We start from the raw sequence: 14,033 nt of genomic DNA, 5'->3' as shown, positions 1-14,033 counted from the left end.
TTCATCCAGGCACCAATCTTTACTTTCTTCCTTCCCGGGATCAAAACCTTTCCAAACACACACCTCTTTCCCTTCTCAGCCCTCAAAGTCATCACATTTCTATTTGCTTTTGATTACTCTCCAAATGTATTTGTCAGGGAGCATGATGACAGATGGTTGCTGTTATTGATGAATGCTGCCGTGGCAATGAGGGATAACATCAGATACCCCGGCATGCCACTCTCCAAACCTCCTGCCTTCCCCTCTGCCGAGTCCTCTTATCTTTCCATCCGTCCCTCTATCCCACTCTGTCTTCCTCCCTCCATCAGGTGAGCTGAGGAATGGCTCCAGAGCCTAAGCATTTGTCACAGCAACAATCTGCTGAAACCAAATTACACTGACAGAAGCTGCGAGGGAGGGAGAGAAAAAAACACGGAGGAGAAAGGGAGGATATATTTATGAAATGAAAGCTTTCTGGACAGTTAAGCGTTTCCCACTGGCGGAGGGGGGCAGAGAGGTAAGGAGAGAGTGAGAAAGAGGAGTAGAAGTAGAGAGAAAGAGAAAGAGAGAGACCGGTAAAAAGAGTATGAATGTGGAGAGGAGAATTTTAAGGGCTTGACATTGAAGTTGTATGTTCTTTTGACCAATCCATTGTTTGAAATGTTTAAATGTGTATTTTTCCATATATTTATTTAACTAGGCAAGACAGATAAGAACAACTTCTTATTTTCAATGAGAGCCTAGGAACAGTGGGTTAACTGCCTTGTTCAGGGGTAGAACAACAAATGTGTACCTTGTCAGCTCAGGGTTTTGATCTTGCAACCTTTCAATTACTGGTCCAATGCTCTAACCACTAGGATACATGCCACTACACACACCCTATGTGTTTGAATAAAATCAACTATATGCATTGAGCTTGTCTGATGCTTTAAGCATCTGCCCTGATCACACTGACAGCGTCATTGCATTTTCGTACACCAGAAGTTCATTTCCAATGAAACGCTGCATTTGCCTTGCAGCATTGCGTTGCAGAGGCAATTGTAGGGAATTCTGGGAGGTACATACGTTGGATTTATCAAATGCATACGTCAAACTGTATGCGTAGACGGCTTGACAGAAATGGGAGCAGAAGGTGAATGTTGAACTTTTGTTCTAGATGATGCTGCGTACCATTTTGCGCAATGACGCTGTCGGTGTGATCAAGGTATTAAGGTTTGATGAAATAAGACAAATGCCTCAAGAGGGCGCAAGATATCTAGATAACCAGAAGAAACAAAAATATTTACCTGGCCCAACTGAAATTACGTGAAATTACATTTTGCATTATCATGTGGTAAATCAGACTTAATTTCAAATCTAAATTAAAATGATACAAACCTAAAAAGTATCTTCTACTGCCATTGCCAACTACTAATGTAAAAAAATGCCAACATAAAAACATTGCAGCCTGCAGGTAGAAAATATCCTGATAAAAATAAATATCCCATAAATCAATGAACTTGAAACATTGTATCAACTATTAACTTGGGTCTGGCCCTAGGCTTGCACTAGCAACATTGCAACATTGTATTAAATATTCTGGCCCCTCAGAGTTTCCAGTGCCAGTGAGCTCTGGCCAGACACAGCTGTTGGTTATTTGCGCAAGGGATAAGAAACAATGCTTGACTTGGGCAGGAGCTCACCGGAGCCAAATACCGGCACCTCCAATTTTGTACTGCTTGAGCTCCTGTTCCTCTTATAAAATATTAGCTAAAAAGTATTGTGGAGCTCCCGCAACTAAATATAAACATTATCAGCACCCAAAGTGAGTACCAGAACTTATTTCAGTCCAAGTCAAGCACTGATAAGAAGTAATCATGTAAGCCTATTTTATGACTTTGCCACTGGATCAGAGCATGACATTTTTCCATTTCACGCTGAGTGGTTATCGAAAGGGAAAGAACTGGAAAGATTTTTCAAATACATTGAGGAACTACTGTAATTCTCAATGAATGTAAAAACATACTGGGCCTCCCGAGTGGCGCAGCGGTCTAAGGCACTGCATCGCCCATGAGGTGGCACACAATTGGCCCTGCGTCGTCCTGGTTAGGGGAGGGTTTGGCTGGCTGGGATGTCCTTGTCCCATCTCGCTCTAGCGAATTCTGTGGCGGGCCGGGTGTATGCACGCTGACACGGTAGCCAGGTGTACAGTGTTTCCTCCGACACATTGGTGCAGCTGGTTTTCGGGTAAAGCGAGCACTGTATCAAGAAGCAGTGCAGCTTGGCAGGGTCGTGTTTCGGGGGATGCACGGCTCTTGACCTTCGCCTTTCCCAAAATTGGGGGGAAAAGGGGGGTGAAAGAAACTAAAAACAAAACAACAAAAAAAAGACTTTGATGTTTGAGGTGAAGAAAACATTACTTTGAGATGCTCCACAGGTCATTAGTGGTGGTGAGTTAAGCCAATCAGAAATACTATCAGATCCCCAAATGGGTGGATTTGTATGCCTACATATGCGCGCAGGCCAGGTAGCCTATAGGCCTACTTCTATGCGTGCACGTACTTACTCAACAATGACAGGAGTGCTCCAAACAAAAGACAATGACTAAATTGACAAAACTCGTAAATGGAATGACATAAACAAACACGTGTTACTCACAAGTGTAGCATAGGTTGGGCACTCTGCAAATAATGTGTCCACTCCAATGGGAAGACTGGAGTAATAATATTGAGTAATAATATTGAGTAATAATATTGAGTAATAATATTGAGTAATAATATTGAATGTATTAACAGAAATTACCGTAACCAAAGTAACAAACATTGTGTATTAGAAATTATAGGAATTAACAGTACATGTAAAACTGGTGATGTATGTAATGGGGAATTGATATACACTAACAATCAAACACAAACAATTCACACAATGAAGTTATGAAGCAATTTGAATGTGCACAAATTGGCGGGAGATTGTGGAGAAAAGTGCATTGGTCAAACAATGCAATATTTACCGTGATCTGGCCTCAGCAGAAGTCAGGGCATTCATACTTATCACGCTTTGCGGAGCAGTGCAGAGCTGTTGTCAAGGAAGTGAATTTGTGTTTATAAAGGATGTACTGCCCCCACCTACCATCAACCAATCATGTCAATTAGCTATATAGAGCCTTCCACATTGTTACAAAATTTGGTAGGCACATGGCGATGCGGTATGGCGCTCGATTTGGCCTCTGGAGACTCGACAATTGCGTCGCACCCTCCAGATGGAGCCTCCAAACCCATTTTCAGATCAAGCATAAATGGTATTTTAGTCTAGGCCCACAGTATATATATATATTTGTTACTGCTCGACTAAAACAATGTCGGTCGACCAACAGCCTAACGACCAAACAATCAACCAGTCAAATAATTGGGGTAAACGTCACATTGAAATGATCATTAATGGAGTGCACACACACACACAACACACACAAAACACACACACACACACACACACAACACACACAAAACACACACACACACACACCAAAACAGTGAGGAGGTGGGTCACAGCAGAGATTTGTAATGACAACAGCTCCCATAAGCCTTCAAAGAAACCCCACGGAGAAACAAATCCAATGACAAACAAGATTCTGTATTATTCTGTGTCATTCCAACTCAATATCCTCACAGAATATTCTGCTACAGTACATTCAATCCAATGCCAATGGAACCAGGGAAGACCACACACACACGCAGACGCGCTCACACACACACACACACACACACACACGCAGACGCACTCACACATACACACACACGTTCTTGTGCAATTTGGTTCTAGGATGTTTTGTGTCAACATCAGAATATGGGAAGACTAATTTCAGGTTTGTGTTAATATATGTAATTACTGTTTATTTCATGGAAACACCCTTCACTCACACACTGCTTTAAAAACTGCCTATAGAGTATATAATTAGCCTAATATCAGGGTAAACTACAACCTCATCTTGAAATTAATCAATACTAATAATGCCTGACATATATTTCAAAAGGAGATTGTATGGCTCATTATGATGTTTTTGCGGTAACTGAGTAAAATCTCTAAAGCTGGACTTGAATGGAGTCCATCATCTTATCATGATGGTACTGAGTAGGCCTTGTATTATTTTGTGTACTGTACTGTGGTTGGTGTCCCGCTGGTAAAGAAAAGGACTCTTCTCATGTAATGAAATTGGGGGTTTAAAAATGTGTGGATCTAAATTGGAAAACAACAGGTTGATACAGTATCTACATATTGCATCTGTACATATTATTCCTACCATAATGAATGGGAACCTTTCTCCATCGTGTTTCAATCCAATTCACCCCGAGTGAGTCATATCTTTGATTAGATTAGTTTAATTTGAGGGGTTTGGCTGACTTTCCATGTAAAATGTTCATACTCATGGAAAGTAATTAAATCAGAGCTGCATTGTCACAACGCTATTGCTCTGTCGCTATTGCCAAGCTTGGCCATATTCAAGAAATGTGGCAGAGAGAGGCATATGGGGACTGGAGAGACACAATTCCCCCCAAAATAGTGCCCCTGAAAGCATGCAATACAGAAAATTGTGTCATGATTGCTCCACATACAGTACATGGCCAGAACTATGTGGACACCTACTCGTCGAAAATCTCATTCCAAAATCATGGACATTAATATGTAGTTGGTCCCCCCTTTGCTGCTATAATAGCCTCCAATCTTCTAGGAAGGCTTTCCACTAGATTGTGGAACATTGCTGCGAGGACTTGCTTCCATTCAGTCACAAGAGTATTAGTGAGGTCGGGCACGGATGTTGGGCAACTAGGCCTGGCTTGCAGTCGGCGTGCCAATTCATCCCAAATGAGGTTGAGGTCAGGGCTCTGTGCAGGCCAGTCAAGTTCTTCCACAACAATCTCAACAAAAAAAAACGTTTCTGTATGCACCGCGCTTTGTCATGTTGAAACAGGAAAGGGCCTTCCCAAAACTGTTTCCCACAAAGTTGTAAGCATAGAATTGTCTAGAATGTCATTGACTACTGTAGCGTTAACGTTTCCCTTCACTGCAACTAAGGGGCCTAGCCCGAACCATGAAAAACAGCCCCAGACCATTATTCCTCCTCCACCAAACTTTACATTTGGCCCTATGCATTTGACTAACTGACTTGTTGGAAAAGAGGCATCCTGTGACGGTGCCACGTGTCACTGAGCTCTTCAGTAAGGCTATTCTACTGCCAATGTGTATCTATGGAGATTGCATGGCTGTATGCTTGATATAATACACCCGTCAGCAACGGTTGTGGCTGAAATAGCGGAATTCACTCATTTGAAGGGATGTCCACATACTTTTGTATATATATATAGTGTATATACTCCACATTCTGAATACAGAACTCCCTTCGGAAAATCAGACCATTAAGCTATCTTCCTGCTTTCTGTTTACATACAAAAGTTCAACCAGGAATACCAGTGACACGCTCAATACGGAAGTGGTCCGATGAAGCAGATGCGAGGCCAAGGGGAAAACCTGAGCACGTTCTCAGAGTATGCGCAGATCAGCAGACAATTGTTTTGGCTGACATATCCAATCTCTCCTTGTCCCATTCGGTAATCCCAACATGTTTCAAGATGACCACCATTGTCCCTGTTCCCAAGAACCAAGCTAACATACCTAAATGACTATCGCCTTGTAGCACTCACATCTGTAATGATGAAGTGCTTTGAAAGGCTGGTAATGACACACACTGACACTATCATCCCAACCCTGGACTCACTCCAATTCGCATACTTCCCTACCGATCCATAGATTACGCAATCTCTATTGGACTCCACACTGCCCTCTCCCACCTGTAGAAGAGGGGAAATAACTTTGTGAGAATGCTGTTCATAGACTACAACTCAATTCATCAACATAGTCCTCTCCAAGTTCATCACCAAGCTTGGGACTCTGGGACTGAACACCTCCCTCTGCAACTGAATCCTGGACTTCCTGACGGGCCGGCCCTCGGTGCTGAGAGTAGGCAACAACACCTCCTCCACACTGACCCTCAACACGGGGTACCCACAGGGGTGTGTGCTTAGTCCCCTCCTGTACTTCATGTTCACCCACAACTAGGTGGCCACACACAACTCCAACACCATCAACAAGTTTGCTGATGACAAAACGGTGGTAGGCCTAATCACCAACGGCGATGAAACAGCCTACAGGGAGGAGGTCAGAGACTTGGCAGTGTGGTGCCAGGACAACAACCTCTCCCTAAACGTCAGTAATACCAAGGAGCTGATCGACGACTACAGGAGAAAGAGGGGAGAGCACATCCCCATCCACATCGACAGGGCTGTAGTGGAGCAGGTCGAGAGCTTCAAGTTCCTTGGCGTCTACATTACTAAGTTGTAACATGGTCCACACACACCTGCACAGTCGTGAAGAGGGGACAACAGCAGTGCCAAGTGGTGGAATAAGTTAACTGCTTGTCAAGCGTAGAATGGGCAAAATACAGTATATGTTGAAAATGTGTGAAATTGTGAGAGTTGGAATTAAATAATTTTCCAATTTTATTGAATTCCAATTATGAATTCATGCAACATACAATGAGTGTACAAAACATTAAGGAACACCTGCTCTTTCCATGACATATACTAACCAGGTGAATCCAGGTGAAAGCTACAATCCCGTATTGATGTTAAATCCACTTCAATCTGTATAGAACGAAGGGGAGGAGACAGGTTAAAGAAGGACTTTTAAGCCTCGAGGCAAATGAGACATGGATTGTGTACAGTCCCTTGCAAAAGTATTAATCCCCCTTGGAATTTTTCCTATTTTGCTGCATTACAACCTGTAATTTAAATGGATTTTTATTTGGATTTCATGAAATGAACATACAAAATAGTCCAAATTGGTAAAGCAAAATGAAAAAAATAACTTGTTTCAAAAAATGTAAAACGGAAAAGTAGTGAGTGCATATGTGTTCAGCCCCTTTGCTATGAAGCCACTCCACTAAATAAGATCTGGTGCAACCAATTACCTTAAGAGGTCACATAATTAGTTAAATAAAATCCACCTGCGTGCAATCTAATTGTCACATGATCTCAGTATATATACACCTGTTCCGAAAGGCCCCAGAGTCTGCAACACCACTAAGCAAGGGGCAACACCAAGCAAGTGGCACCATGAAGACCAAGGAGCTCTCCAAACAGGTCAGGGACAAAGTTTTGGAGAAGTACAGATCAGGGTTGGGTTATAAAAAAATATCAGAAACTTTGAACATCCCACTGAGCACCATTAAATCCATGATAAAAAAATTGAAAGAATATGGCACCTCAACAACATACCTGCCAAGAGAGGTCTAACCACCAAAACTCACGGACCAGGCAAGGAGGGCATTAATCAGAGAGGCAACAAAGAGACCAAAGAGAACCCTGAAGGAGCTGCAAAGCTCCACAGGTGAGATTGGAGTATCTGTCCATAGGACCACTTTAAGCCGTACACTCCACAGAGCTGGGCTTTACGGAAGAGTGGCCAGAAAAAAGCCATTGCTTAAATAAAAAAATAAGCAAACAAGTTTGGTGTTCGCCAAAAGGCATGTGGGAGACTCCCCAAACATATGGAAGAAGGTACTCTGGTCAGAAGAGACTAAAATTTAGCTTTTTGGCCATCAAGGAAAACGCTATGTCTGGCACAAACCCAACACCTCTCAATCACCCCGTGAACAACATCCCCACAGTGAAGCACGGTGGAGGCAGCATCATGCTGTGGGTATGTTTTTCATTGGCAGGGACTGAGAAACTGGTCGAAAAATAAGGAATGATGGACAGGGAAATTCTTGAGGGAAACCTGTTTCAGTCTTCCAGAGATTTGAGACTGGGACAGAGGTTCACCTTCCAGCAGGACAATGACCTTAAGCATACTGCTAAAGCAACACTCAAGTGGTTTAAGGGGAAACATTTAAATGTCTTGGAATGGCCAAGTCAAAGCCCAGACCTCAATCCAATTGAGAATCTGTGCTATGTCTTAAAGATTGCTGTACACCAGCGGAACCCATCCGATTTGAAGGAGCTGGAGCAGTTTTTAAAGTATTATGCACGCTCAAGTTATTTCTTTTTTGTTTCACTATTAAAAAAATATATTTTGGATCTTCAAAGTGTTGTTTAAATCAAATGATACAAACCCCCCAAAAATCTATATTAATTCCAGGTTGTAAGGCAACAAAATAGGAAAAATGCCAAGGGGGTGAATACTTTCGCAAGCCACCGTAAGTGTTGCTCTCCACTTTCTGGAGGACCGAGTTTTTAAATCAGTGGAATTAGAGTATGACAGCTAAGGAGAGGAGAAAACACCTGTCTCCAGATTACATCTTTAAACTCAGAGCAATCATGGCATCCGTGAGAGGGAGAAGCGTCCCTCCATGATGTATATGGGTGTAATGAGTGCGCTGTGAGTCAATAAGCAAGTTCAGGGAGTGAGTCTTTTAATAAATAAATGCAACTAAATACAAAACAAGAAACATGAACAACGCACAGACATGACACAGAAACAATGACGCATAGGGAAGGAACCAACGGGAGTGACATATATAGGGAAGGTAATCAGGGAAGTGATGGAGCCCAGGTGAATCTGACGACACGCAGGTGAGCATAACGATGGTGACAGGTGTGCGCCATAATGAGCAGCCTGGTGACCTAGAGGCCGTAGATGGAGCACACGTGACAATGGGTAAAACATTCTAGCTAGCTACATTTTCAGATATTACATGTTACTAATTTTTATTAATTTCAAGTTAAAGTGTAATATTAGCTAGCTAGCTAACGTTAGCTGGCTGGCTCGCTAGCTAACGTTGCATGTATGATCTTATTATTCGTATCTCAGAGCCATTTGCTTTGCTAGTTATAGCCTAATGCAGGGTAGTAATGAGGAAGGATTATGGTTAATTGTTTATCTAGCTAGCTAACTACATATCTTAACAAAAGACTCCACTATACAAGTAACCATTTCAATAGAATGTCACTGCGACAACTGTTGATAGAAGTGGCTGGTAAATTCGCTCTCTCTAACTACTGCAATTTCAGAGCACTCTTGTCTGAGCTAGAGCGCAGAATAACTGCCGGATTTACGAACGCTCAACCCCCATATGGCCGGTGTCAGTAAACGTTGGCAAAAAAGCGTAAATTGTTGCCGGCAGCACAGTTACAGTCACCAATGCTCTTGTAACAGTAATGTAACCAATGTAACAGTATAACTTTAGACCGTCCCCTCGCCCATACCAGGGCGCAAACCATGGACCCTCTGCACACATCAACAACAGTCACCCACGAAGCATCGTTACCCATCGCTCCACAAATGCCACGGTCCTTGCAAAGCAAGGGGAACTACTACTTCAAGGTCTCAGAGAAAGTGACGTCACCGATTGAAACCGTATTTAGTGCGCACCGCTAACTAAGCTAGCCGTTTCACATCCGTTACACTCTGCATAATATAAAAACAGCCTAGCTATGGCGAGTAAAATGGTCAGTGAGCTGTTCTCTCATTTGTGTCTGGAAATAATTTGGTTTAAATAATGAAAAAACAAAGTGTTGGAGAAGTAAAAGTGCAATATGTGCCATGTAAGAAAGCTAACGTTTCAGTTCCTTGCTCAGAACATGAGAACATATGAAAGCTGGTGGTTCCTTTTAACATGTGATTATGATTGATTGATTGATTATTTTTTATAAGATAAGTTTAATGCTAGCTAGCAACTTACCTTGGCTTACTGCATTCGCGTAACAGGCAGGCTCCTCGTGGAGTGCAATGAGAGGCAGGTGGTTAGAGCGTTGGACTAGTTAACTGTAAGGTTGCAAGATTGAATCCCCGAGCTGACAAGGTAAAAATCTGTTGTTCTGCCCCTGAACAAGGCAGTTAACCCACTGTTCCTAGGCCGTCATTGAAAATAAGAATGTGTTCTTAACTGACTTGCCTAGTTAAAAAAAGATTAGATAAAGGTGTTTAAAAATATAAAAAAATAAAAAAGTTTAAATTGGCCAAATCGGTGTCCAAAAATATTGATTTCCGATTGTTATGAAAACTTGAAATCGCCCCATAATTAATCGGCCATTCCAATTAATCGGTCGACCTCTAATTCACATACACTACATACACACACACACACACACACACACACACTTTCACCCTCATCATATGCTGCTACTCTGTTCTTTATTCGTACTCTTATTATTCTCTACACCAATAGTATTCGGTGCAAGTGGCAAATAAAATTTGATTTGTCATTCTCAAAAAAAGGAGAAGAAAAAAAATCCTGGATAATCACATGCATCCTCTCCATATTGAGCTCATGAATTCCTCTCATGTTAAATGTCAGTTAAATCAAAGAGGTGGCTGGAGAGACGGGTTGACATATTTGGGATACATAAAACATGGGTTCTCCCACAGACGACTCCTCTCTGTAGCCCTTTATTCATATCTCTCTCTCTCACTGCCGCTCACTTTCTCCCCCCTCTCTCTCTTTCTCTCTCCATATCAGATGGCGAGAGTCGCAACTGAAACATCAAACGGAACTGTCAAACCTGCCGCTGGTGCTGTGTGTCTGTCTCTCTTTTCTCTCCTCAACCCCAATACTCAGATCACTCCATTTACTATACACCTGCAGGCTATGTCTCAACTGTGTCTCTGATATAGTGGATCATGAAATAAGTACACATAACAGAACAATATCACACGGTCGGGAACCGGCATTAGGATATTATCACCCAAGGCTGGGTGAGCATACATAGGATCTGATCAGATTATCAATGGTCTGGAGATATCAATGTCCTCTATTGGGATGTAGAACAACAAAATTCATTAGGTTTCTGAAGCTTCTGGTGCCAAGAGAGTAAGAATGAGGAGGAAAAGGACAGAGGAGGGAAGAGTGAAAACGACAATAAGGGTTATTTACAAGCTTAAAAGGATGGGCCCAATTCCTTATTAATGAACCCAAAACACAGTAGAATACCTCACACTATCTCAACTATCAGCCTCAAAAAGCTAAACCACTGAACCTGAATAGAGCCCTAATCTAATATTTATATTACTCAGGTTCAGTGTCTTTCCATACTTGATATGCAATGATAAAATCCTTATGGCTAATTTGGTAATTGACTTGCAAATGACTCACCATAAGAGATGATAGGCTATAACTTAAGTGGGTGTCAAGAGGTCAAGGTAGGGAGGAGAGCATGTGATGGGGTCCATAGTGAAACCTATAGCAGGAGTTGAATCATGCCTAACAGCCTAACTACCTGAATAGTATTGTTTTCAATGTGTTGCCTATTTCATGTAATCTTTTCATAATAAAAATATGAAGGACATGATGTAATTATCCAAAGAGGTGTTGTGTTTTCAAATATAACCTTCATCTAACTAGGCAAGTCAGTTAAGAACAAACTCTTATTTTACAACAGCCTAGCGGGGAACAGTGGGTTAACTGCCTTGTTCAGAGGGATAACGACAGTTTTTTCCCCCTTGTCAGCTCGAGGATTCGATCCAGCAACTTTTTGGTTATTGACCCAACGCGCTAACCACTAGGCTTCCTGCCACCCCAACAGCACAAGTCTAACTCAAGCCAATATGTCTGAGCTGTCACTATCGACTATGCATTACTTCAAAGAGCAGTGTTTTGGGATGTGAACCCATCATTCTCCCGGAGAGACCATCACAGCAACACATGTCAACGCATGGAAGAACTGGCCGAGCGGTTCCCCCGCTGTGCACAATCAATGTGTTTTAATTCAAAAGCCAAAAGGCGTCTATCGCTGAGAAACATTTGGATCATGACCAAGAACCAGTCAGTAGTATCTTTATTTATTTTCGCGTCTGCCTTCTTCGGTGTGGGCCGACAGAATACACTGCATTATTGTCTTACTCCCTACACTCTTAAAAAAATGCTATCTAGAACTGAAGAACCCTTTTGAAGAAATTGAAGAACCCTTTTTGGTTACAGGTAGAACCGTTTTGGGTTCCCTGTAGAACCGTTTCTACAGAGGGTTCTACATGGAAACAAAAATGGTTCTATGGGGACAGCAAAATCACCATTTTGGAACCCTTTTTCTAAGATAATTAGCCTAGGGTCAGATATGACGATACATTATTTGTAGCCTATAACTCTTTTGCATACGATAGGTGTTGACGTAAGAAGGGAAAGCATTTAAAATATGTTTACAATACCAAAAATAATATTGACAAAGTTAAGCATAGTACAGTTAGTTTGTGCGATTGGATACCATAGAACACACCCTGACTAATCTATAGTGCAAGTGCAAATTCCTGCACTCGCACAACACACAGCTGTTCTGGCAAAAACAAGAATAACACATTCTGAACTGTTCTTACCTCGTGCCGCGGTGGCCGGGAACTGCAAACCGAGAAACAAGAGGATGACCAAACTCCGGTAGCATACCCCCGAAAACTGTCCCATCATTGCGCCGGTCGTCTTCCTCCCAATCTGACCCGGGTATGCTGCGCGAGGGTCTCGAGCATTTGTCGTCGTAGACTGTCACCAGTAACAGGTTACCCTGCACTGATAACGTTTACACAGGGCCAGTCTGTCGCCGAGGACGGCGAACAGCGACTGCATCTCTGCTTCACAATACAGACAGATGGAGCGCGGTGTCTGTGTGTCGGCGGTCGGGCAAACTGTGTGAGAGAGAGTGAAATAATTAAGGTGCGCAAGCCAATAGCTCTCAGCTTTGGGGCAGAGAATGAAAGAGAGAGAGAGACATGCACTAGCGCGGGTTGACTCATAACTCGCGCGGGATGGGCTTCTAAGGTCATTAAATATTGTGTGCAGGTGGGTTGAATAAAGATAAAACAATGCATTATAAAATCCATACATGTATAATTGTGGAATATCTATATATAGGCTACATTGAGGTGTTTCCTTTATTATTATTATTTTTAGGCTATCTGTCCTTAGTGTGTAAGCCTAAACTTTAGGTCTTCAGGGCCTAACGGTATGCTCACCACACCAATCACCAACTGCTTTTGGGAATTTGCAGAAAAAGTTAAGTAAGAGAAAGCTGCGAAATGGAGAGTTGAAATTAAAGAGTCCATTTGTGTTTGTGGAGGTGTACTGTATGTATGTAAATGTTAAGCTGTGTTATTTTAGTCTATGTATGATTTAGTTTATTGTCAAAGGAAGAAAAGAAGGAAGTGAAATAAAATATATATATAAAGAAATAAAATAAGGAGAAGGGCCAGAAAAATAATGTTTGGTGAAGATTTGTTGAAGTGGTCAAATCGAATGTGAAGCATAATGCCGCCGAGGCAGAGGCGGTGGCAGACTGATGATTCTGAGGAGCTATAGGCTCCACATTCGACAGTCACAATATGGAGGCTTCAAATAGGCCTTCAAATATAGCACCTCAAGGGAACTGTAGCCAACTGTCAGAAATAAGGCCTTCAAATATAGCACCTCAAGGGAACTGTAGCCAACTGTCAGAAATAAGGCCTTCAAATATAGCACCTCAAGGGAACTGTAGCCAACTGTCAGAAATAAGGCCTTCAAATATAGCACCTCAAGGGAACTGTAGCCAACTGTCAGAAATAAGGCCTTCAAATATAGCACTTCAAGGGAACTGTAGCCAACTGTCAGAAATAAGCATTTCTTGCCGTAAAATGATACACCAAATGATACACTCGGAAACAGGAGTGGAGAAATATGATACATTTTTTCAGCATCTTGAGAGAATGCGAATCTGCAATTAGCAGTGGGGTGTATTCATGGATGCCAAGGTAAGCCAGGTTTCGACAAAATATTGACCAAGAAAAAAACATATACAATAATTTATCTTTCATCTGTCTCTCTGATTCATAATTTTCCTTCAATTCACAAGAGGCTGAATTTCTCACCAGAGACAGCATCTGAGCGAGTGAAACAGTGCCCCTCTGTCTCTGTATGTGTAGCAAACATTTGTCCTCCCGTGATAAAAAATGTATAAAATAATAGCCAATCATCATTAAGCTAAACTGAGTGAGCTCAACTATGAATGGTCCTGGTGCACCAAAAAAAGAGTAAAGGGAAGCCAGTTTGGATTTGGCTTCACACCAAT

At 42.0% G+C, this 14,033-nt stretch overlaps 1 protein-coding gene across 3 annotated transcripts in view; it reads right to left on the bottom strand.

Annotated features, from left to right (window-relative positions):
• LOC112231485 (netrin receptor UNC5D) overlaps nucleotides 1–12,700 on the bottom strand; it is a 305,190-nt gene extending 292,490 nt beyond the window's left edge. For all 3 annotated transcript variants that reach the window (XM_042311423.1, XM_042311424.1, XM_042311425.1), the window contains exon 1: nucleotides 12,316–12,700. In XM_042311423.1, coding sequence (XP_042167357.1) covers nucleotides 12,316–12,403 — 88 coding nt within the window. In that variant the 5' untranslated portion in view covers nucleotides 12,404–12,700. The remainder of the gene's footprint in view (nucleotides 1–12,315) is intronic.
• Between the last annotated feature and the right edge of the window lie 1,333 nt (nucleotides 12,701–14,033).

Source organism: Oncorhynchus tshawytscha, linkage group LG33 (assembly GCF_018296145.1).
Source record: "Oncorhynchus tshawytscha isolate Ot180627B linkage group LG33, Otsh_v2.0, whole genome shotgun sequence".
In the NCBI taxonomy this organism is placed as follows: Eukaryota; Metazoa; Chordata; class Actinopteri; order Salmoniformes; family Salmonidae; genus Oncorhynchus; species Oncorhynchus tshawytscha.
This window is presented reverse-complemented; position numbering and strand designations above follow the sequence as displayed.